The sequence below is a fragment of the Hippopotamus amphibius genome, chromosome X (assembly GCF_030028045.1).
Source record: "Hippopotamus amphibius kiboko isolate mHipAmp2 chromosome X, mHipAmp2.hap2, whole genome shotgun sequence".
NCBI classification, from domain to species: domain Eukaryota; kingdom Metazoa; phylum Chordata; class Mammalia; order Artiodactyla; family Hippopotamidae; genus Hippopotamus; species Hippopotamus amphibius.
The window spans coordinates 125781949-125807417 of NC_080203.1; the positions used below are offsets into that span (position 1 = coordinate 125781949).

General features: G+C 41.8%; 2 protein-coding genes across 9 annotated transcripts in view; both read right to left on the reverse strand.

The window, feature by feature from the left end:
* Positions 1-103: 103 nt before the first annotated feature.
* RAB9A (RAB9A, member RAS oncogene family) lies at positions 104-24974 on the reverse strand. 2 transcript variants are annotated; one of them, XM_057717916.1, is made up of 3 exons: positions 24959-24974; positions 4352-4379; positions 104-1214 (listed from the first exon to the last, which is right to left on the reverse strand). In XM_057717916.1, the coding sequence occupies exon 3, from the start codon at positions 1181-1183 to the stop codon at positions 578-580; it is 606 nt and encodes a 201-aa protein (XP_057573899.1). In that variant the 5' UTR covers positions 1184-1214; positions 4352-4379; positions 24959-24974; the 3' UTR covers positions 104-577. The 2 variants fall into 2 exon arrangements, with proteins under 2 accessions (XP_057573899.1, XP_057573900.1); XM_057717917.1 differs by lacking the exons at positions 4352-4379; positions 24959-24974 and adding an exon at positions 4196-4319.
* The window catches only part of TCEANC (transcription elongation factor A N-terminal and central domain containing), a 53815-nt gene continuing 33399 nt past the window's right edge, over positions 5054-25469 (reverse strand). For 4 of the 7 annotated variants that reach the window (XM_057717911.1, XM_057717912.1, XM_057717915.1 and 1 more), the window contains one exon: positions 24955-25033. The gene's annotated coding sequence lies outside the window, so the exon portion shown is untranslated. Of the gene's footprint in view, positions 5111-24954; positions 25034-25469 lie in introns of those variants that run through there. The other 3 variants (XR_009050258.1, XR_009050260.1, XR_009050259.1) reach the window with 3 other exon arrangements.

A 25469-nucleotide genomic window follows, 5' to 3' on the forward strand; every position in this document is an offset into this window, starting at 1 on the left:
ACAAATGACAAGTGATTACCAGTGAGATCAATTCTGATATGTAGAATGAAAAAGTGAACACATACATAATTTTAAAGAGAATGAAGAAGTAATCAAATCAAATAACTACAGTGCAAATGCATTGGATTTTAACCTTTAATATCTAACATTATTGCTTTAGGACATGTTTTCCCTGAACCAGAAACAGAATATGCTAATTACATAAAAATATGCACATAGAAAAAGCAGTTCTCCATTTTCCCAGGGAAAAACCAGTAACTTCTAGAATACTCAAGTGTTTTATTTTAATTATAAAGTCTTGGTCATCTCATTTATTAGCTCTGTAACATACATATTTAAATTAAACATTATTAGACAACCGTTACAATTTATAAATGTAAGGTGCCATTACTGAGTAAATAGATTCTCCTGTGAGTGGCTGTGTCCCTTCTCCCACCCACTAACAAGGCAGCAATATGGTTAGTTTAATTTTATGAGTACATGATCCATTGCTGCAAACGCTAATTCTCGTCTCCACCCTGTGCTTATCTGTGAGTGTGTGTGAGCTGGTTAGATCGCACAAGCAACCTCTCTAAATTCAACAGCAAGATGAGCTGGGCTTGGGCTTTCGGTGCAGACTGACCGTGTCTGTCTGAATCAAGTGATCTGACCTATCCTCGGTAGCAAGCACTCTTCGAACTGCTTCCTCAAAGGCTGCTGCAACATTCGTGGCATCTTTCGCACTTGTTTCAAAGTAAGGATAGTCACCGTTGTCCCTGCACCAGGCTTGAGCTTCTTCTACAGACACCTGCCGCTCGCTGATGTCGACCTTGTTACCCAAAATCACAAAAGGAAAGCTTTCAGGCTCTTTCACATCTGCATAATATATGAATTCTTTCTTCCAGTTACTCAAGTTCTGGAAGCTTTGAGAATCATCGACGCTAAAAGTAAGCAGGCAACAGTCAGAACCTCTGTAAAATGGCGTCCTCAGGCTTCTGAATCGCTCTTGACCGGCCGTGTCCCAAATCTGCATGGTAACAAAATGTCCATCCACCTCCAAATCTTTATTTAAAAACTCCACACCTATTGTATGGAAGAGCTGGGTATCGAACTTATTAGTCACATATCTGTTCATTAGAGAACTCTTCCCAACTCCACCATCTCCAAGGAGAATTACTTTAAAAAGCGATGATTTTCCTGCCATTATTAATCTCAAGACCTCTGATTTCAGAACCCTGTAAAATAAAAGGGTACCATTACATTCCTTTAGACCTGTACATGGTTCTATATGCCTCTATGAACGTCAGTGTCTGAGGGAAATAGAACACAGAGCCCCAATTCCTTTCTGCACAGGGAATACCTGACAGCAAGAGATGTCACCTGCTGTGCCCTCCACCTCGTGCCAGGCACCGCCCAACAACCATCACTCCCTAAGACAGCTGCTGAGGGCTCATCCTTCCCCTTCCTCGGGTCACTGCTGACTGAGGCTAGCACTCAAGGCCGAGTCTGACCCCAAAGACCATCTTCTCAACTGTTCCTCTAGGCTCACAATTTGTAGAGATGCAGTAGGAGACCAAAGTGGGCACATTTTTGTAGCAACTGCAAACAGCCCTCTAGTGGCACAGTGACAGTGTTCACTGATGGCTTTCCTCTCAAGCAACGGGTTTTCTAGACAGCCCCCTCTTTCTCTCTCCCACCGCCATCACCATAGGAGCTGGTAAGCAGGAAACCAGAGAGAAAACTGACTGATCCAGCTGTGAGCAGACCGAAGCCAACCACTGAGTAAAGGACTCTATTCTCTTCATTAGGAACATTATTTTGAGTTGGCTAACATTAATGTCAGCACCAATGGAATTCTTAATATAATATCATAACCAAGCACATTCTCTCCACAAGATTCATTTGGGCAGCTCCAACTCTTCCGAACAAATACGAGTCTGAGCTGTTACTTATGTGTTTCAAGGGGGTATGAAATGAACCTTAAACCAAAATGTGGTACCACGAGTACCCTTTAGGTGAAGCCCTGGGGCAGGACTAGACACCCCCACCACCATGAGTGGGGGTGGAGGGGTGAGGGTGGCACAGTACTGAAATTCAGATGCCTGTTTGTAGGCTGGTGGGAGCACTGTTCCTATTTAAGGCTTCTATTTTAATTCTTTATTATGGAAAATTTCAAACATATACAATTTCTGAATGAGAATAACATAATAACACCACACAGACCCTAAACCTAGCTTCACCAATTATCAACGTATAACAAATCCTGTTTCCTCCACAGCGTCCCATTCTCCCTTTCCCCAATTATTTTGAATCAAATTATATCATTTAATCTGTAAATATTTCAATATTAAATGGCTTTTAAGATATTAAAATTTGTAAAAGACAACGACCTTTAGAGTAGCACTCTCTAACAGAATTTTCTGCAACGATGGAGATGTCCTCCATCTGGACTGTTCGATATGGCAGCCACTAACCACAAGTGGCTAGTGGGAGCAAGGAAATGAATTTTAAATTTTATATAATTTTAACTAATTTGAATAGTCACATTTACAGAGCCAACAGCTGTTTTGGACAGCACAGCCCCAGAGCAAAAATGGTAATTAAACATGAAAGTAGATACTGTGAATCCCTCAATGGGAAGGTAACAAAGGCATGAACAATAACTGTTATATTGAATAGGATGAATCTGCAAAATCACTGCAGTAAACAAACATTAAAGTTACATGCAAGTATGACCCAGTATAATGTAACTGAACACTTCCCACAATGTGCAAGAATTCTGCACTTTCTACTACATGCTACACACTATTCTTACAAACATGATAACTTGTCCCTAACTCTTATTGGCTCTTTTAAATTACTTACTACAATAATTACTACTATGATTAATACAATTTAAACTGGCCAACAAAAGTGTGAGGCAATCAAGGTGCATACTACTTGGAGACTTTTCGACTTCAATGGATCCCTCTACCCAATGCCCAGGCTAAATTAATGTTAAAGAAGAAACTGAAACTATCTCAAGCCCCTTAATTTCCTGACATAGTAACAGTACATAGTAATACAGAAACAGTAAATCAGTTCCTTCCTTTAATTCTTTGGAATCTTGCTTACACAACTTCAACTTAGAAAAAAAGAATAGCAAAACCAAAAAAGCACACCAACTATTCTGACATAGGGAGATCATCTGTCTAATGCCCGCTCCTTAACATTCTTTACTGGTTCTCCAGAGATTCGGGTCTAAGTTCAACTTCTAAGGCAAGACACCTGGCTCCCCATTCTTGGCATCAGCCATCTGGAAATGCACTGTCAGATGGAAGTGAAATTCAGATCCACAGGCTCAGCCCTCGCACTCACCCTTGCCTTTGCCTTGGCACTTGCTGCTCCCTCTGCTGGCGACCCCACCCCACCTGACCTAACTAAACGCACCAGGAACCTCCCCCAGCAGCCCCCCAACCCAAGATTGTTCCTTTCCCACGATTCTGAAGACACATAAACACAGACTCTCCATGTTGTGTTGTAAGGGTGTAACAGATGCGCTAAATTCTAGTCTATCATTTATCTCAGGATTTTAATAAGTCTCTAACTGCCTTACTGGACACAAAGCTTCATTGTACAGCATCAGCCTGTTAGGATCTTTACATCAAATTATAAATCAGACTGTGCAATCTAACAACCTCCACCCAGATGCATGGTTACATACATCTACCAAATTAAGTCTTAGAAACTCCCTGAGATTTGTAATTGATAACTTCATCAGGACACTGATAGTTCTTTTCTTTTTTCATAATAATGCGGGATTTCCTAGTTTGTGCCATTATTCTGATCAAACAAATTTGGGATATGCTAGACCCACACACCAGGAAATATGGTACAGTTTTTTACATTTCTCATCTATAATTTGGGGCCTCCCAATGTCCTGTTTAGGAATATGTTGGCATTTGGTCAAACAACTAATATAGACACAAACAGCTCTCCGAGTCACACTGTAGCGCTGAATATAAGTATACATGGTGATATAATTATACAAACTATCTTACTTCCCACTGACATCTAATAAAAGTTAGCTTCATGCAATCTCTACATTAACATAAAGAATTTACATACATTAAAAATTTTCCCTTATTCTTCTCTAAAAACAGTAAAAGCCTTTGAAACTTCTTTAGTATAAGCTAAATGAATAAAGGTATCCTGCTATATTCTTTTCAAAACTTACCTTAAAATGTAATATGAAGCCTTTTATACTCCAATTTAAAAGGACTGTCCAAAGGCAATAATCTTCACCCAAGCTAAAACATGACTTTAGCAAACAGCTAAACCCTATAAAGAAATCTAAATAAGAAAAGCATATCACATAGGCCATAAATCTTACCTTAATTGTTCAGTTCAAACATCATTATCTGCAAAGAAAAAATTAGAAAGCTCGCCTTAGCAATGTACATTCAATCTGTTTTCTTAACTTTAAGAGCAAACACAAGAATTAAAATGTAAAAGAAATGCCTGATTTCTATTAGAAGCTAGATTCTTAATTTAAAAGGACAACTGCACGTGAAAGCTATCCATGACCTTTCTCAGCCTAAAAATAGCCCTAGAATCAAATACTACACTTTAACCACTGTTTTTTTCACCTGCCCCCACCCACCCTACTTTTCTAAATATCCCATTCAGACAGCTATAAAACTTGGTTAAGATGAAATGTAAAATGTTTCATTCATTATTCAGAATTTGCCCAAATTTTGAGTGGTTTAGAATAATCATATTCCAGAGAATAAAATAAAGCTAACACAAACAAAAAAAGGACCACTCAAGGGAGAAGCACCCAATGTGACACAGAAAAAGTCAGGCGAAGGCTAAGGCAGTGCAGAATGTCATGAAGCTTCTTTCTGGGCGGCCAAGGCAGAGGGGAAACTTTGTGAGTGAGTGGAAGCCCACTGACAGAAAGGAGAACTGGTTCCCAGGAAAGGCCAAAAGCGTGGACCCGCAGGCAAGCAATTTGACATCCTGCAGCTCTGGAGATGCTGGTGACAGCAGTACCTACCTCTAGGGCTGTTGGGAAGATTCACTCGGACACGGACAACAGGGAAAGCGGTTCACCACTGTGCTAGGCTCATTATAGGAGTGCAGGGAGTTTCTGTGGAATGGACACATGAAGAAATCTTTACTGTTAGTTTTATGGAAACTAAGTAGGTTTCTTTTATGGCCATTTCTCCAGTAAAATTTCAGGACGGGTCACGGGCAAAACAAATGAGAGGGTGATGCAGGCAGACATTACGAAGCCAAAGGATCCTAGTCTTACAGACCAAATTCAGTGTGAAGGTTTCCTGTGCCAACTAGGCAGAGCTGTGCTAAAGTACTAGCCTCTTTGGGTCTAAACAAATGGTTCCAAACCCCTGTCCCCTCCCCCCCCCTTTTTTAAAAGCAAAGGGCATTTTTCTGGGACTCACGTAAAGCAGTCCTCAACTTATAAATTCAATGAAAAAAAGTGATACCTTTCAAAATCTTGACATTTGTAGATTAAGGATAAAATCACCACCACCACACGAACACTGACTGAGCCCTGCATGCCACTGACTCTGCTTCACTGTGTTCACTCCTCACAAGCTTCTCATTATCCCTACCCTATGGATGAAGACTCTGACTCAAGAGGTCACACAGCTAGAAAAGGCGTGGGAGTAAGATCAGAATGCGACTGACTCCAAAGCCCAGTAGTTAACCCACAGGTGCAGTAGTCTGCAGGAGTCCTCAGTGAGTGCCTGGCACTCAGGATACAGGCCACATCCAGGCCCTGGAAGGTGGGACTTGCAGTTGGGGGAGGTGACAATTTGGGCACAAACCCACTAGCATTATAACTGATTCAAGTCCTATGAAGGAGAGGTTCATGCTATAGAGTACAACATTTCACCAAAACTCAAAGAATAGCTTAAACAGCACAGGGATTCTGCCCCTGAGGCTTCCTAGGTCAGACCAGGCCTCAGGTATGAGCATCTCACAGAGCTGCGTGACTCCAGCCATCAAGGGAATTACATTTTCGTCCAACACAATCCTGTAACACAGCCAGCTCCTTCACCTGCTGCTCAGTTAATGAAAAGAAAAAAAAAAGCAGTAACTTTCAAGGCCAGAGGACAATCGGCTGTGTTCACCTGTGTTTGCGAGAGATTATGCACTAGTTTCCAGTGTGGGCTGTTTTAAAGCAGTGTCTCCATGACCATTTCAGGCTCATGCTGTCCTTAGAACCAGCCTCCCCAAAGGCTGAGTCCACTGCAGGGGGATTTGGTCTGACCACCAGCAAAGCTCAGCAGCAGGAGGAGGAAACTGTGAGAAGGGGGAGGGGGCTGGAACCAGGAAGTGGGACCAGCTGTGCAAAGGCCTTGCCAAGGCACTGGCAGGTCCTGGGAGAGAGCCCAGGGTGGACTGAGCACCTGGAGCCGGGGAGAGAGGAGCAAGCTGTGTGGATGGGACTGGAGGGACAGGGCAGGCCCTGGGGCGGGCAAGGCCTCAGCAGCCATTGAAGGATTTCCCCCACACCCTTTGAGTGAGCAGCTGTGAAATAGCTTCTGCAACCTGAGCAGATGCTCAGAATCCAGAAAGGTAGCTGGCTGCGATCAAGAGCAAGCTGTGGCAAGGGCAGGAGGGAGGCCTTGGGTAGAGTTGCGACAGATCCCTTACGACCCCTCTCAACTACCAATGGTGTCAGCAGGCTTTGGCGTGGTTGGGCCTGGTACTTGAGACTGCAGTAATAAGATATTCACTACAAATTCCTCCTCCTGCTCTCCAGTGGCGAACTCCTGCTCACCCTAGGAGATGCAGCTAGACCTCATCTCCCCATTAGCCCTTCCCCCATGCTCCTAGCACACCCTGCACATACCTCTATGTGCAGAGGCAATTCTGAAATCAGCATGCCTAGCACGGCAATTTCATTCTTACAATGAAACAAGCTCTCTAAAAAGACTGTTAATAGAAATGTATTATACCATGACAAAAATGCCCAGACTTGTCAATTTTCTAGACTACCAAAAAATGCATCCTCATACCATTATAAAACCATCTTCCCTCAAAAAAAAAAAAAAAAAGAAAAGAACATTTGCAATAATGTTCCCACTGAGGCAAATGGAAATGACCTAAATGTATAATTGGGGTTGCTCTGCAGCCCTTGAAGAGACATGGAGACAGGGGCCTGTAGTAATACATTGTTAAATGATAAACCCAAAGAACATGCATGCCGTAATGACACCATGTAAAAGCTCATAGGTTAACATCAAAGTCTGCAAGAAAACCTCAAATAATCAATATCGAGTTCAGTCTTCAAAGTCCTGATTTGGTTGCAAATTCATACTCCTTTTTTTAATATCAGAAGTATTTTTTTAAGCAATGATTATTTATTTTGCTCTTGAATCTGCAATTTGTGCAGGGGCTGGCAGACTCAGAAGTATTTTTTAAAGCTTCATTTTCACTTAAAGCCTAGCTTGACTGAATGCTGTAACCAAAATGAAACAGAAATCATTTTCTTTTAAATTTTCTTGAAATACTGCTACCCACCAGACCTCAAGGACAATTGCTTCCTAAATTTTTCTGTAACTCAGATTATATTAAAAATAACTCAATATGAAACCCAAAATACAAGCAACAGAAGAAAAAAGTAGGTAAAGTGAACTTCATCAAAATTTAAAACTTCTGTGCTTCAAAGGACACTATCAAGAAAGCGAAAAAACCCACAGGATGGGAGAAAATATTTGCAAATCATATATCTGATAAAGGACCTGTATCCAGAACTCTTAAAATTAATCAATAATAATTTTTTAAAAAGCAGTTTAAAAATGGTCAACATCATTAGCCAGTAGTTAAATGCAAATCAAAACTATAATGAGATACCACTTCATACTCACTAGGATGACTAGAATCAAAAAGGCAGACAATAACAAGTGTTGCTGAGGATGTGGGAAACTAGAACTCTCATACACTGCTGGTGGGAAGGTAAAATGGTGCAATGATAATGGAAAACAATCTGCAGTTCCCCAAAAAGGTAAACAGAGTTACCATATGACCCAGCAATTCCTCTCGTAGGTATATACTTAAGAGAAATGAAAACACATCTATACAAAAACTCATACATGAATATTCAAAGTAGCATTATTCATAATAGCCAAAAAATGGAAACAACCCAATGCCCATCAACTGCTGGATAATAAAATGTGGCCTATCCATACAATGGAAGATTAATCAGTCACAGAAAGGAATGAAGTACTGATGCATGCAACAAAGTAGATGAACATCAAAATCATTATAACTTAAGCCACACGCAAAAGGCTATATATTATCCCAATTATATGAAATGTTCAGAATAGGCAAATCCATAGAGACAGAAAGTGGATTTGTGGTTCCAGGGAATAGGGAGTGACTGTTAATGGGTATGGGGTTTTTTTTTTTTTTTTCGGGGGGGGGGTATGACAAAAATACTCTGGAATTAGATAGTGGTATACAATTTAGTGTACATACTAAAAACAACTGAACTGGATACATTAAAAAGGTGAATTTTCTGGTATGTGAATTATATCTAAATAATACAGATATATATTTAAAGATACACACACAGCGCCTGAGAATTAGCAATAAGATCCTAAAATTAGGTTTACATGTGCCACTATTGATCTCCTTGTCACTTCAGCAGTATCCTTTTCAATAAGCCAGTTACACACACAATAGATACTCCATTACGATTACAATACCATGTGCTGGCACCAATGAATGCCGTATATGGTATGGTGCACACTAATCTGAATGGGAAGTTGGTTAAGTAGGTTACTGGCAGGAAAGAAAATGAACTATGTTTTCAGCAGATACCTCAAAACTAAAGATAAAAAGAGAGCACTGTAGGCCAACCCTTTCCTTTTTATAACACTATCTTTCCAGCTTTTCTGTTGTGTACTTTTATCTTGCACTATCAATTGTTTATGAATAGTGTATCAGCAGTAGCCTTTTCTCTGGCCTTCTCCACCCCCATGCTGGCTTCCAAAGCCGATTATTACAACCAAGGGGGAGTCAGATCCAAGCATGGAGAATATAGCTCTCAAATAAAAATATCTGTATGGATTAAAGGTAGACACTTTTTATTGGTCATGAATCTAATTGCCTCCATTCTTACAGAACACGAAACCCAGTTATTTCTTTGTTACTTTTATTATATACGATTTTGAGCATGGCATTCAAAGAGTTATCCAACCTCACATACCTGCCTGTCCCAATTAGATCCTTACAAGTCACCATCCTCAAACCTATCACAGACATTTACTGTCCAGCCTTTGCTCAGGCCCTTATCTTGGACTAGGAGGCCCCTCCCCACACCTCAACAGCTATGAAAATCCTAGTCATCCAAAAGCCTATTTTTGCCACCCCCTCCCCAACCTAACCTTTCTCTTTATTCTCATAATCATTCCACCTCTATTACAGCTCTCATTCACCTATGCTCTAACCAGCTGTCAGCTGTGTATGTGTCTATTTCCCAATTAGAGTGTCAACTCTCTGGGAGGGACACACAACACCTAATGTCATCCATTCATTTGTCCTTTTTTGGTTCTGCAATATCTAATACAAAGCTTTCCATACGATGAGGTACCAAATGAGTGCTAAATTGAGAACAAACAGTAAACTACTTCCTCCTTCATTCTTGTTATTCTATTCTTATTTTTCTATCTGTACCTTTCGTAGTTACAGTTCTTTGTTTCTCTACTCAATCAGTTCTTCCCCCATTCTATTTTTGAGGTCTATTAAAATGTGTGGGAGAGGACAAAAAAGTTGATTCTTACCTGAAGTCAAATGAGAAAACCACTTTATAATAAGTACTATTGAATGCAACAGGAAATGCTGAAAAATGACATTCCTCTAACAAGCTGACAAAGGGAGAACACTCTGGGTTTACAAACTGCTTCCTCAAATTTCAGATTTTCAAGTCTCAAGCCCCTTGATTAACTCTCACTTCCAAAAACTTCAAATGAATTTATCACTCCTAGTTTAAACTTAGGAACAGATTTTTTTTCAAAATCACACACTCCTTTTGCACGCACTCTGAATGCCCTAGTTAGAGGCACGCCACTTCATTTCATAAAAACCGAGCCTTGAAGAAACTAAACAAGGCAATAAAAGCATGAATAATCCCTACATTATTTCTATTTTCACCTGAGCTGTATTTATTTCCTTATATCTTAATACAGGTGTGTCTCACTTAACAGCCTATTAGCTCCACTCTTTATTTCCAGTCTTCCTGGTCCTCTTGCTGAAATAGATGAACGAGGGGCAAGTCAAGGAAGTCATTAAGTGTAATAATGGGTGCAATCTCTACAGCAAGAAGTCGAGCAAAACAAAAAGAATTAAGCAAAATACCACAGGAAAAGACCAACCTGGAGGCACCACTTGCCAGATGAAATAAATTATCTAGGTGACCACTGAGCATTACATCAGAGACAGAGAAGCAAAAAACTGTGTAAATCAAACCACACTATCACAATGTCAGAGCAGCTCACTCTACTTAAAGATCTCATTTCAATAAGTATTCTTTTTATGAAGATGAGCCATCTAATTAAACTTCTAAGAAACATATACTCTCAATTTTGCTTAAAACAAGGCACCTTCATAATTAGGAAACTAATCATTAACAGTGATGGAGAGAGTGGGAAGGGAGAAGAGAGGAGGAAAAAACAGATTTGGTTAAGGAATTTAACTTTCTTAAATCATCCTGAAAGTATAGAGCAGCGTGATCCAACAGAACTTTCTGTGATGATGGAAATGTTCTTATGCCCAACACAGTAGTCACTAACCACATGTGGCTATTACCCACTTGAGCACTTGAAATGTGGCTAGTCCAGCTGAGGAAGTGAATTGTTAATTTTATTTCATTTCAATTCGTTTAAACTTAAATTGCTACATAAGTACTGCACTGGACACTACAGGTAACAAGTTGGGAGTTCATGAAGGAGCCGCAGGGGCAAAACGCACCTCCTAGAAACACACAGGAAATAAGGATGAGTGTATAGAAACGTGTGCTTGAGCCTTTCTCTGGAAAGAGTAAAAAAAGATTTCATCAGATTCTTAAAGGAATGTGGACCTCAAGAAATGATCAATCCAAGTCTGCAACATTTCTATATTTCGTGTGATCAATCTGTGTAGTTCACAACACCCTCAAAACTTTCATATAGTCAAATAGTAACTTGGTGTTACTATTTCGATCTGTCCCTCACCCCTAAGACTTTACTAATACTACACTTTGACCATGAACTGTGACAGTTCAATGAAGAGACATTCACAGGAAACTGCTAATCCTATAAGTGAGAATAACATTTTATTCTTTGTTTTATTTAATGAAGTCCTTAAAAGGAACAAGCATAAATCTACCTGTAATAAGACACCTGAAAAAGGCACTTGAAATGCTTGACAGAAAAGAGCACACTTTGGGGGACAGAATTAAAATGCAAAGAAACGGATAAAGGTCACAAAATATGAATACTGTACTAGTAAGTACAGCTGGTTATTTCAGGAAGAAGACTGCATTATGAAAGAAATGAATTTTAATATCCATATAAGAAAAATACATTAAAGCAGCAAAACAAACTACGTATGATTCCTAAATGATCTGCTGTAACTTAAGGGAACCTTGGTTCTGACTTGTCTCTTCAAGTTAGATAAGAAACTCGGTCTTGGAGCAGAAAAGGTTAAGGGCTGGAGAACTTTCATATAAGCTCAGGGAAGAGTTAGTATAGCAACACTGCCCATGAGGCATGAGGCCACAGCAAGGTAGAACTTTTTGGCTGTTAGAGAAATTAAGTAAGAGGAGTGAAATTTCTGAAGGTCTATTTCAAGAGAACAGCTATATGTCTGGCATGTAGGACTCAACTAGATTAGAGGCTCCCATTCCACAAGGAAGCTGTCACCAGGTCAAAATGAAAATAAGGTAATGAAGGCCCAACTGCAAAGGGTCTTGCAAGTATCACACCTCTAGCTGGAGGCATCAGTGGGACCTTCAAGTCTTAGCCAGGACTCAGCCACCATTACTGCCTCTATTAGGTCTAAACAGCCTGGCAATGACCTTGAAAATGCTTCCTCCTTCATTGTCCATAAAACTACTCTGATAATAGTTTCTGCTTTGAAATAGAGACACAGATGTAGAGAACAAACATATGGACACCAAGGGGAGAAAGAGGGGGAGGGGGGGTTGGGGTGGGATGAATTTGGAAATTGGGATTGCCATATATACATTAGTATGTATAAAAGAGATGACTAATAAAAAATATCAAATTGTACACTTTAAATATATGCAGTTTATTGTATGTCAATTATATCTCAATAAAACTCTTTTTAAAAGGGAAAAAAAAACTTTCTGCTTTCTCTCCCCCTCACCCATTAGCTTTCTGCAACCTAGATGGCTCTCTTTTCTAACAAGCTCTTAAAGAAGATATATTGCAAGGTTGATGCCCTTACCTCTTCCCAAACCGTATCTTCCTGGGATACAAAACGCAGTGATTCCTAAACTAAAGCCCACCTCCACCCTCCCACCCCTCGGGCACCATATAAGAATTCCAACCCCTTTTATAATATGTTCATCTGGTACCCTGATGGCAGTTCAAATTCAACATATCTACTAGGGTGAGTCAAAAATTATCCGCACCCTGGCTGTAGAATTTACAGAAGTTTTAATATAACTGGAGTGCAAATAATTTTTGACTCACCCTCATAAAACCAAGCTAATTATTTTCCCCATTTCAAAATCTCTTTCTTCCGTCTTACCCACTTCATTCACCCACACAAGAAACGTGTCTACTTCCCTCCCTACCTATTGCCATTGCCTTGTTTGCTGAAATAACAAATGCTATGACCGTAATAACATCAGCCACCACTGTTCACTGAATGTCTCCTAGGTACCTGGCATAGAGCACACTGAAGTCACCTGCAAGTTGGACACTACCACCCATGTTTTATATATCAATAAACCAAGGTCATAAAGATCAAATAACTTCCCCCTGGTCTAATTTAACAGGGCAGGTCAAACGAGTGTGACCTTCACTCCCATCCAAGGACAGGAAAGGTCTAAAACATGTACAAATCCAAAAAGGACTATGAAAGAGAACTGTAGATGAGAGACAGCAACAAAACTGAGAAGATGGAAAGCAAATGGTCCAGCAGTGACAAACTGAAGGGACAAGAAACCTAACTTGGGGAGAAGCAGCTGATGATGAGAAATCAGCCCCAGAGAGTGCACAGGCCCCAGGGGGCACGAGGCACTTCTCAACACTGACTGAGGCTGGCCAGGCGGAAAGCGCAAGGGTAGACCCCATGACACCCTCTCTGCACCCAGGGGCGCCTTTCCCCACCAGCAGATCCACTTCCTGTGTGCAGAAGCTGGGAACGGAACACTCCGGACAATGGGGAAGGGGAGATCAAGCGACAATGCGTGCAGGAAACCGGGTAGGGCAGGCTATGTGACATTTCAGAGGGCACCACAGAGGTCCTGGCCGTCCACAGAATGCCACACAACTGGCGCTCAAGGGAGTTCAGTCCCCACGTTAGATCACACCACATTCCTTTTGATGACATCATATCTTTGCAAGGCGGGGTTTCCCATGGGTTAGTGTGATAAAATTCAGGTACTGCACAAGTATTAATGTGGAACAGGATATGAAGGTAGCAGCTGTTTGCTCCCAAATAATATTTCTGAAATTTTATTTAAGGGTACTGGAACTCATTCTAGAAAGTGCTCTGCACTCACCAACACGGGGCCTTCAAGCAGCTCTTCTGTTCTGCCTTCCAACTAAACCACATATGTATGTTCAGGTGTGTTCACCTAATCACTGCTCTGAATACACATGCAAGTGTGAAACTGTGCAGACGAGAGCGGTCGCCTAGCCACATATCGCATCCCAGGGAGTTCTAACATTTGCGAACCTGTTAAATCATTTAAACACTCCACAGCTGTTAGAGTTCTACAGAGCAAGTTCCAGAAACAGAAACCTGTAAGGTGTTTTTCAGACGTCTCTAACAGTTGTAACACAATCACTCTCATGAGAACAAACCTTCTGCAAACGACCTCAGCCTCTGTACCCCAAAACCTAATCCAGTTCATGTGGAATTTAAACAGTTCACTCCCCACTGAGCCAGCAGCTCAGTTCCCTGGCTACACTGCTCTGCTATCCTTCACACTTGGATAATGAATATGGCCAGGGGATGAATGCAGCAAGTTGTTCCATACTGTTTCTCCGTCCCCTTCAAACAAGAGCAAACATTTGTAAGGCACCAGGCCTCGGTCACAAGTGGAGCCTGTGTTCAGACTCCCCGTGATGAAAGGAAGCACGTTCAGTGAAGCCCATGTGAAGCCTCCATGGCCTGCTTCGCTTCTTTCTGTGTTCCTTACTAAACACATGGCTGGCTCTCCCGAGCCTATGCTGCTCTAGCTGTGACCTCACCTACATTCACTTACATCTCATCATCTTCTCTATGTTCACATAAGCTACAGCATTCTAAACCGTGTACCCACCATGGTCAAAAATTAACAGAAAGGGACTTCCTAGGTGGCGCAGTGGGTAAGAATTTGCCTGCCAATGCAGGGCACATGGGTTCGATCCCTGCCCCAGGAAGATACCACATGCCGCGGAGCAACTAAGCCCGTGCGCCACAACTATTGAGCCCATGTGCCGCAACTACTGAAGCCCACGTGCCTAGAGCCTGTGCTCTGCAACGAGAGGCCACTGCAATGAGAAGCCCGCACACCACAAAATGAATAGTAGCCCCCACTCACTGCAACTAGAGAAAGCCCGTGTGCAGCAACGAAGACCCAACACAGCCAATAAAATAAAATTAATTAATTAATTAATTAAAAAAACATTAACAGAAAGTAATGGAAGAACCCAGATTGTGGAAACACCCAGAGCTCAACTTCGCTACAAGGACAATACCAAGATTCACGCTGGGAAATGGAGATTCCTCCTCCAAGTTCTCTCTGGAGCCCAAGCACCCCCAGGCTTCATGGCAAGCGCAGGCCTCACCCCACCCCCCAGCCCAGGGCAGCTGGCACCCCTCCACCTACACACCTGGGTTCCCCCCCTCATCCCTCAGGTACCCTGACCTTTCATCTGCATCACAGCTTTCCCAACTCCCTGAGGTGTTTTGAGTTCGCCCCCTCAAAAAAAAAATCCTTAATAAATGTTCTGTTGATGACCTACTTAGTCACAGGCCCTATTTTCTTGTCCTTGGTTTTGACTAACAAATTTATTACCTAGCTAGCTTTCAAGTTAGACGTGTTTCTCAAACAAACACACACACACACACACATATTCCATTTGGCTTATTTCCTCCTGTTCCTTAACCAGCAAGTTGCCTGAGGCAGAACTACAGGCATACCTCATTTCATTGTACTTCACACATATTTTGGGCTTTTATACAAACTGAAGGTTTGTGGCACACCCTGCATGGAACAAGTTTATTGGTGCCATTTTTCCAACAGCATTTGCTCACTTCTTGTCTCTGCGTCACATTTTCATAATTCTTGCAATGGTTTTAACTTTTCCATTATAACATTTGTTATGGTGATCTGTGATCACTGATGTCAATGCTGCAAAAAGATTACAACTCACTGAAGACTCAGATGATGGTTAACATTTTTTAGCAATTAAGTATTTTTCAATTAAAGTACGTACATTGTTTTTTTAGGCATAATGTTACTGCACACTTAATAGACAGGTATAGTATAAAGGTAACTTTTATAAGCACTGGAAAACCAAAAAATTCGTGTGACTCGCTTTACTGCAATGGTCTGGAACCAAATCCAAAATATCCCCAAGGTATGCCTGTACTTGGAAGGCAATAACGTGACATCTTTACTTGGTGTCATGTATTCTCATAGACATTATAAAGTACAACCATCTCATTTTACGAAGAAAGAAATGTGGTAACTTAACTTGGCCAGAGTAGTAAGCCAACTACAGATCAAGACTCCTCCGAAGCCAGTGGATGTTCTTCCTGCACCAATTCCTCTGGATTCTTCCCAGAATAAAACCCTTCCAGTAATAACAGAGCACACATCCCTTTGTTAGACCCCACATGACAGCAATCATTTTTAGGTGTATAATTTAGCATCCCTTCTACCCCATAGCACACAACTACTGATAAGAGGCAGAGAAATCTATTCATTAGCAATGAACACAATGCCCATCAGCACAAGTCAAAAAAGCAAAGCTCCCCACAAAAGATGCCACGTTGACCACATGAATAACACTCTCACAGCGGTTCCTAAACAGAGCCAACCCCTTTCCCCCGTTTTTGTTTTTTTTTTTTTTTTTTTGGCTGTGCCACTCAGCTTGCAGGATCTCAGTTCCCTGACCGGGGACTGAACCCGGGCCACAGCAGTGAAAGCCCAGAATCCTAGCCACCAGGGAACCCCCAGAGCCAACCCTTTTGGACTCCTCTCACTCACTCTCAAAGCATGAACTGAAGGGGCTAGTTTTAGGCATGGTGAAAACAGGCTGGAACATGCCAGAAAAAAAATGTAAAATTCAACTTAAAAAAATTTCATCACTTCTTTCTTTCTTTTTTTTTTAATTTATTTATTTTATTTATTTATTGGCTGCATTGGGTCTTCGTTGCTGCACAAGGGCCTTCTCTAGTTGCTGCGAGCGGGGGCTACTCTTCATTGTGGTGCGTAGGCTCCTCATTGTAGTGGCTTCTCTTGTGGAGCACGGGCTCTAGGAGCATGGGCTTCAACAGTTGCGGCACATGGGCTCAGCAGTTGTGGTTCACGGGCTCTAGAGCACAGGCTCAGTAGTTGTGGCACACGGGCTTAGTTGCTCCATGGCATGTGGAATCTTCCCAGGGCAGGGCTCGAACCCGTGTCTCCTGCATTGGCAGATGGATTCTTCACCACTGCGCCACCTAGTAAGTCCTCATCCCTTATTTCTTGATTTCAATGATAAAATGCATGCAGAACTATTGTCTACTGAGGGTAAATTTAAGGAAGAATTTTATGCTCAACAAGAATAGTTTCTCAATTTGTTTCTTGTAAATATTCACACGCAGTCAACCAACAAAACTATCAAAAACACATCAACCTTATAAATTAGGAGCTTGGCATTAACGTACACTACTAGATATAAAATAGATAACCAACAAGGACCTACTGTATAGCACAGAGAACTCTCTCAATATTCTGTAATAACCTATATGGGAAGGGAATATGAAAAAGAATGAATACACTTATATGTACAACTGAATCACTATGCTGTACACCTGAAACTAACTCAACTATACTCCACTAAAATTTAAAAGAAAAACACATCAACCTTTCTCCATTTCACCTAAATCCACCCACAGTAAATGCCATGACACAGGTACCTATGTGCTGGTGTGCAGCTGTTTTGTTTAATGACACCTGGCCCATGACCTTGGCTGGGCAATAAATTTTGTTCTAGGACAAAGTTAGAACCTGATCTCATGACTGTAATTAGACTGTAAGCTTCGGGGAGGTGGGAGCTCCCCATTGCCCTTCATATCACCAGCACCTTTGTATCGGCAACCAACGGGCCACTCACAAAATGTTTGTTGACAACTGGAATAATACAGAAACCAAATTCCCTAAGTCTACTTCAACAGCTCGGAATGACTCTCAAGTTCTTTTTGACACTTTTGCCTTCAGAAAAAAAGGGGGGGGGGGCCGAGATTCTGTTATCAGAAATTTTTTGCTCATTGAATCTTTCAAATGAATGAATATGTCTCCTAGTCAAGGCAAATCTCTTCAAGTTCTCAAATCCTCCCCCACTCCCTGCTCTTTCTTAAAATGAGAAGGTATCTTAAATAGGAACCAACATCACATTTGAAGAACTACAGAAGCGCTCACTGTGAGCTCTGGAATTACACAAAATGACATCAAGCAGGGTTTCTCAACCCCGGCACGAGTGACATTCTGGGCCAGACAACTCTTTGTCATGAGGAGCTGTCCCATGCATTGTAGGATGTTGAGCAGCATCCCTGGTCTCTACCCAAAAGATGCCTGCAGCACTCCCTCTTAGGTGTGAACCAAAAATGCCTGCAGACATTCTCAAATGCCCCAGCCCTCCAACTCCACACTGAGAACTATCACTAAACTCACACAGGCCTGCTCTGAATCCTGGCTCTGACCCTTCACTACCTGTGACCGTGGGAAACAGACCTACCCCTCCTAAGCCCCAGCATATTCTTCATCTGTAAAATGGAGCTAATACCGCAGAAATGCTGTGAGAATTAAATGAAATGATGTACGTACAGGATTTACATGCACAGAACATCCAGTACCAGAGTGGCCATGCAAGAAATGGTAAGAAATGAGGGGAGGCTGAAAATTCACGTCTAGAACCAAAGGAAACTTATCTGCAGGCCTCCAGAGTACCAGTCTAGATGAAAGATGTGGCTGAGGAAGAAAGAAATGAAAAAAGGAGACGCTGGACAAGAGGGAATAGCACTGAAGTATTTCCTTAGTCTCCGAGAATCTGGCTTGGAATCAGGGTTAATGGCGTTCTACTTAGTTTTCCTGTCTATTCTAACCTCACACAAGATAAATCAAAAATATCCCCAACTCACAAAACTCCTCAAAGTAAATAAGTCAGCAAGCCAAAAACTTTTTAGTATCAACAAGAGGAATTTACTACAATGTCCACACAAAAATATTGAAAGCATCAGACGGCCATACCAGACGCAGAGTAAGTAGGAGACAAGTAGTGAAGATAACTTCAACCTAAGCTTTTAAAGGAGAAACACAGTCTTCTTAAAAGTCACTGGCTGAAGAGTACTTAGCTTCCTTCATTCTCTTCAGTTTTGCTCCACTGAACAGTTTTGAGAGCACAGGTAATTTAGAGATTTTCCACTATAATGATGTCAGAGAAAGACAAACCCGAAAAGACGTTTTTTTAATTGATTTTTTAAAAAGCAACCAAAATCTACTGATTTTTATCAGGCCGCCGAAATCCTACAAAAAGAGCGTGGTCACGTGACAACTTGGAAACCAGCAGAAAGGTCATTCCTCAAAAGAACCCTGCTCACGGGATGTGTTATCGTTTGGGAAAAAAAAAAAAACTCAACAACCCAACCACCCAAAACGCAACTGATACCTCCACAACTATTTGGTTAGCACTTAAAAATTTTCATCTTGCCTCCTTCCAAACTAAGTTGGAAGAGAGGAAGACGATTCTGAAACCTTAGCCAGAGTCTGAATCCGAGAACGCCCCAAACCGCCTCCAGCCCCTAGGACTGGTTTTACATTCCCAACTTGTCTCTGGAGAGGCCCCAACACCTTAGCAAACGTCCACCTGGAAAGCAGGTCAGAGGTCGCCAATATCAAATCGTGCGCGCCTCTGCTTTCTCTCCGTGAGTCATGCGGGACTGGGTTGGGTTGGGGTGTGTGGGTGGGTGTGTGTCCCCGGGTGCCTGGGTGGATTTCTCTATGTGAGTGAGTGTGTCCCTTCGGGGGTTGGTGCGGCTGTGTCCCTCTCCCCGGGTGTCTGGCTACGTGTCACCAGGTGTTGATGGCTCTCTTTCCCCGTGTGTGTCTCCAGGACGTCTGTGGGCGTCTCTGTCTTCGGGCGTCTCTCTCTCCCCGGGTGTGCCGGTGTGCGACCCCGTCTTTCCACCTGCGTCAGTCAGTAGGAAGCAGGGGGCAACAAGCTGCTCTCCACTCAGGGCGGGAAAATGACCCGCACGGGCGGCGCACGCCCCTCGCCCCAGCTGTCCGAGGCCCAGGCCGCACTCGCGGCCCGCGGGCTCCGCTCAGACCCTGACGCCCGCGCAGCCCGCCCCGGCCCCCGCCCGGCCCCGAGGGGAGTCGGCGCCCCGCTCACCTCGCGGCCACACGGAGGAAGCCCGGGAGCTCCGGACCGGCCCGTCCGGGTGCAGTGAAGAAAGAGAGAGGGTCGAGGACCTGGCGGGTAGGAGACGCCGGTGGCACTGCCGCGGTCCGACTCCAGTTGCTCGGGTCCAGCATCGAGAGAACAACATGGCGACGGGCCGGGGCGGGGCCCGGAGAAAGCGGGCGGGGCCTGGTCGGCGGGAGCCCTGGGAAGGCGGGGCGGGGCCTCGAGGTCGCCTCCGCCCCGCCCTCACCCACTCCTCGCCTATCAGTTCTAGCTAAATCACAGGTTTTCTTGGGGTCGGCTATTCCTCTGGTCGTCGGGCTGCGTTCCCGCCACAGAGAACACGAAATAATAGTTATCTTTAAAAGTTCACAGAAAATGGAAATAAACAGATCGCATAAGCACAATCACAGGATGCTGTGATTACGTTGAAAAATGAATATACAAATAGACCAACGAATAGATGAAAAATGAAAACAGCTGTGATATTGTGAAATAACAGGATTTTTTGATTTTTTAAAATTTCCTTGCTCTTGTTAAAAATTTTACTGCCTCTGTCCTCTCTAAATATAAAGCAGTAGTGGGAAAAGGCGGTACTGAGGAAACTCTTCTTTTAATTCCTCACTTTAAATACGGAGTTGGGCGCAGGAGTCTTCCGATATAGGCTCCTGGAGACCAGAGAGGGATTTTTAGTCCCTATAAATATATTTTGTAGGGCAGATTTGGTTTATTTTCCATGAGAAGATCTCACTTTTATTATTTCTTGGGCCCAAAATCATTAACTTCTGGCTCCTTAAGGAATCATTTTCAGGTAATGAATTTAATGTAAGTCTTTTCATTCAGTACGAGAACGGTTCTATTTGAGAGAATTTGTAACAAGTATAAAAGACAATTTTAGAATACTTGTGAAAGTGAGGCATGTAATAAAGACTGAGTTCTAGTTTGAGCTTAAATTAATTTTTCTTTTATAGAAAAAAAATCTTATCCATGCAGGGTATTTCCCCAAGCAAATATAAGTAAAGATTTATAAAATACAAATCTACTGACAATAGGGAAGAGGAAGAGATATTCATTATCTTATTTTAAACAGATGATTAAAACTACACAACAAAATATACAAGAACATTAGAGTTAATTTTGCATAATAAAATAAAACTTCGTAGTGTCAGATACATTGAACTAAACTGCAACAAGCAATGCACAGAGTCACTAAGGAGTGATGGGGTAAGGGTTTATCTCTGTAACCGCTAATACCAACCAGCTGTTAACAGGTGCACTTACTAAATTATTATATCTTGACTTAAAGTAAGCCTTGAGAAATGTGTTTTCAAAAAAGGGCCCTAAGAAGGTCCTACAAGTGATTCTTAGGCTGTTCCAAAATGTGAGGTGTATAAACATATCTGAGTGTAGCCATAATCAGCACTTGAAGCAAGAATACAGAAAGTTACTTCTTCTGAAATAACTCTTGGACAGCCAGCTGACTCTTAAGAATACTTGTATATTCTTGTCTCTTCCACCATCCACTTCTTTACCTAATTGATTTGACAGTGCCAGAGTACAGTGGGTGGAAAGATTTATCCCTGAGGGGCAAGTTTGGGGGATTTTTCTTGTTGGATGTGTGTGGTTGGCAAGCTGACACAAGTTAGATAGATGGTCTCTACCGCTCTTGCTCCATGATCTTGTTTACTGGTGAAAAACACTGAAGGACTGACCTAGTTTGGCTGTCTTCAACTAATTAGTGTTTTTTGCCTTTATATTCTGTAAACACCTAGTGCATCACTCAAGGAGGAAAATAAGGTCAAGGTTGCTGGGCATTAATGATTCGTTTCCTTAAATAACACCTATTTATTACTATGAGCACTGGGAGTCAATACTTCATTTCAAGCTGGACTCTGAAAAATCACCTCTGGTAACTGATGAAAAGCTACAAGTAAGTGGGCCCCAGACTAGGTATAATATTATAAATATTGATTATAATTAAGTTGATTGTGGACTTCCCTGGCAGTCCAGTGGTTAAGACCCCCGCTTCCACTGCAGGGGGCACAGGTTCTATCCCTGGTCCCCTGGTCTGGGAACTAAGATCCTGCATGCCTCGCAGCCAAGGAAAAGAAAGAAAATTAAATTGATTATACTTTTCACATACAGGGCAAAACACAGAACTCAATGATAGGCAATTTGACCATTAAATGACATAGCTAAATATCAGAAATGTGGCCTCTCAGGTACTGAGACTACAGCAGGCAGACAAGACACTGGAGGAATTCAGGGGTGTCCCCAGGCACCCTCCCACATTTTTGCTTTTATCCACCAGCTGTGTTTATATCATATGACCTTACCTTGCTGAATAAAATAGATTCAGCCCCTTTCCTAAGAGAGCTCAGAAGAGTAGAGGAGACATTCAGTAAGCAACTAAACAAATGTGCAGTTATAACTGGTTAAGGGCCTTGAAGGAAATAAACAAGGTACAGCTGGTGGGAATACAGGGTGATGGGACCAGAGAAGGCATCAGTGAGGAGGTGACTCATGCTGAGCCCTAAAGATGAGCAAGTGGCAGTGGGCAGGGGTGGTGCAAGTTGAGGGAACAGCAGTTCACCAAGAAGCTAGAGCATAGTTGCACTAAATAAAATTCTAAAGATGCAAACTATTACAAAATCTTCATAATTGATGGAAAAACTGAAATTAGAATTGTTTCTCTAGCCATAACTAGCTCTAATGTGCTCTCTTAAAAGCAATAAGTACATGTTGGATAGTGCTGCTCTTTCTTTACCACACTCTAAACATAGCTTAACCTGGGTAATTACAGAGGGCAGAATGAAAAAGGCATTAACCTTCAGGAATGAGGTGGGGAATTTGATCCCTTTGCTGATTTCCTGATGAATGTGAGTCATAAACTGAACTTCTCCTTTAAGGGCAGTTGAAGGAAAATCCCAGGCATCCCATGGTTACCTTACAAAAAAAAAGTACATTTGTGTGTTTGTGTGGGTGTTTGTGCACATAAGTGTTTAAAAAAAAAACAAGAATGGAAAGGAAGTAGGAAAATCAAAACAGGTGAATTGTTATGGGAGTAGAATTCTGGGTAATTTTTATTGAAATTTTGAATCCATGTTACAACATGCTTTTGAGCAATAAGTGGAAATATTTTAATGAAGCAATTTTAAGCAACCTTTAGAAAGACTTTATATGACGTCCAAACATAACCTTTGCCTTAGGCTACAATGGTAAGGGCCAGACAAAAATCTAATTATCTTAGCAACTCTAGACAAAAGCCCTTCCAAATCCGTAGACACACCTTAAACTTAGAACCACTCCTAGAACTCAAGACAGTAAAGATGAAGTGTGCTTTTCCCTCTTCCCCACTGCCATACATCTGAGTACCCAATGCCAATCAACAGTTTTCCTGACCTTTTCAGTGTAAGAGCTGAGATTACTGTTGTGCTCACATAAGCAACTTCTTTCATCTCTCCCTGTCACTGCAGTCCATGTAGACATAAATAATCCAAGCTGGTTCAGGCTGCTGGCCACAGCTGTACAGCCTAAACTCAATCCCTGATTGGATTAAAGTAATAAATCCCTCACCCTATCTGCCTAATGGAGGACACAGGGAACTCTCAATGGTGGAAGATATTAACTAGAGCATTTATGTTTCATTCATACGCAATGCCCAGCATGCAACAAAAAAAATGAGACATGCCAAGAAGCAGCAAAAAATGACTCATAATCAAGAGAAAACAAAACAATACAATTGAATATGTCATGACAATTTAAATGTATCTCAGGAATGCAAGGGTGGTTTAACACTCAACAGATGAAGAAAAAAATGAATTCAATAAAATTCAACAGCTACTCGTGATAATCTCAGCAAACCAGGAATAAAAGGGAAGTTTCTTAACCTCATAAAGAATATCTACTGAAAACCTATATCAAACATCATTCATTCTTTTAAACACAGATATGCTTACAAAATCCAAAGGACATTATAGAAAACTTACCATTCAAAGAGTTTAACAAGTTGTCTTGCTGTAGACTGAAAGTTTGTATCCCCTCAAAATTCACAGATTGAAATCCTAACAGCCAATGTGATACTCTGGCCAATCAGATACTCTCTCTGAAGATCTGAGTCTTGGACAAGCAACACAGAGATGCTGGAACAGCTCAGAATTCATTCTGGCATGTGCAGTGGTAGCCTCTGGCATCCAGTTGACACTGACCAGGGTTCTTGGCATTCCCCAAGCAAGAGAAATTGACTAGAGGCCAGACAAGAAATTTAGGCAAGGCTTTACTAGGGCCCCAGATGCAGCAGGGGGGAGTGAGAACAAACAACAGGTTCCCTTGTTTGTTTGCTCGCTCCCTGAGGGGAAGCGAGCTTGTTCCTTACATGGTGGGGGTAGGCTGTGTCCAGGGATCAGGCCATAGGGGTGGCTTAGATGGTTCACCCACTTCTTAGGTGGTGGTGTGTGTAGGGGGCATGCTCAGTATCCTGCTTTTGCTCCCAAAACCCTGTTTTTGCTCCAGGCTCTTCAAAAGTGGCAGGTAGGTTTTTTGGTCTCTTTGTATCTTTTTGTCCATAATTTGCATGCAGTTATTTTTAGTCCCATGTAGTTTCTTTGTATTTTGTTGTCCAAGGAGAGGTTTGTCCAGGTGCAAGCATTGCAGCAGTGCAGCAAAGGTCCCAAGTCCCAGCCTATCTCACAGTGACTACAAATAATGCCAGTGGTAATGATGCTAGTGGCAGGATCTAGTACCTAGCAGTGACAGCATCTTTTTTTGTTTGTTTTTGTTTATGCAGTGACAGCATAGTAATCAAGCCATTCATGATCTGGATTCCTGTTTTTTCCTGCCCACTGTCCAAACTCAACACTACCCAGTATCTCCCCAAGAAATTCCTTTTCTAAATTAGAAGCAGTTGATGTCTTTCTTTGCAACTACAAACTCTGAATGGTACAGAGTTAGAACGTATCTTATAGATTATCTATGCAAATTTATTATGATTCAATATATAAATGTAAGTAAATGGTATAGTACATCTCAACACTTGGATCAGCGAGCTTAGGCTAAGCTATGCAGGGGTAAAAAAAAATGAACCCTCCCCAAAACTCCGTGGCTTACAAAAACAAAGATTTATTCCTTACCTTAATGTCCATTATGGTCAGCTGTGGTTCCATTTCATGTCATCATCCCTCTGGACCCAAACTGATGAACCTGAGCTAGCATTAGTTGAAAGAAAAGAGATCAAAATTAATACCCCTGCTGGCTCTTAAAGCTTCCACCCAGAAGTGACATCATCATTTCCACCCATGTCATTGGCTAAAGTATGTCACACACTTAAATATACAATCCTTCTAAAGGGAGGGGCACTGCAAGTCACGTGGCAAATCTGATCTGAGTGGTGTGGTGTTTTAGAACTGGTCCACTGGGAGGGTCACCAAATATTTGAACAGTAACACAATCTAACACAGCTCTTACAGCTCAGGGCTTTGTTTTATTAATTTGGTAAGTTTCAAATTGCATAATATCAATGAAATAAATTTATTTTGAATAAGTTCTTTTTCTGGAGATTGGGTTTGAAACATGAACAATAGTAACATTTGATATGGTTTATTAAAGTTGGTTGCGGGCTACCAAAGTGTGAAGTGGAATATG

Bases quoted from the DNA above. Each gene is read 5' to 3' on its own strand.
- RAB9A (XM_057717916.1), bottom strand. From the start codon at position 1,183: ATGGCAGGAAAATCATCGCTTTTTAAAGTAATTCTCCTTGGAGATGGT.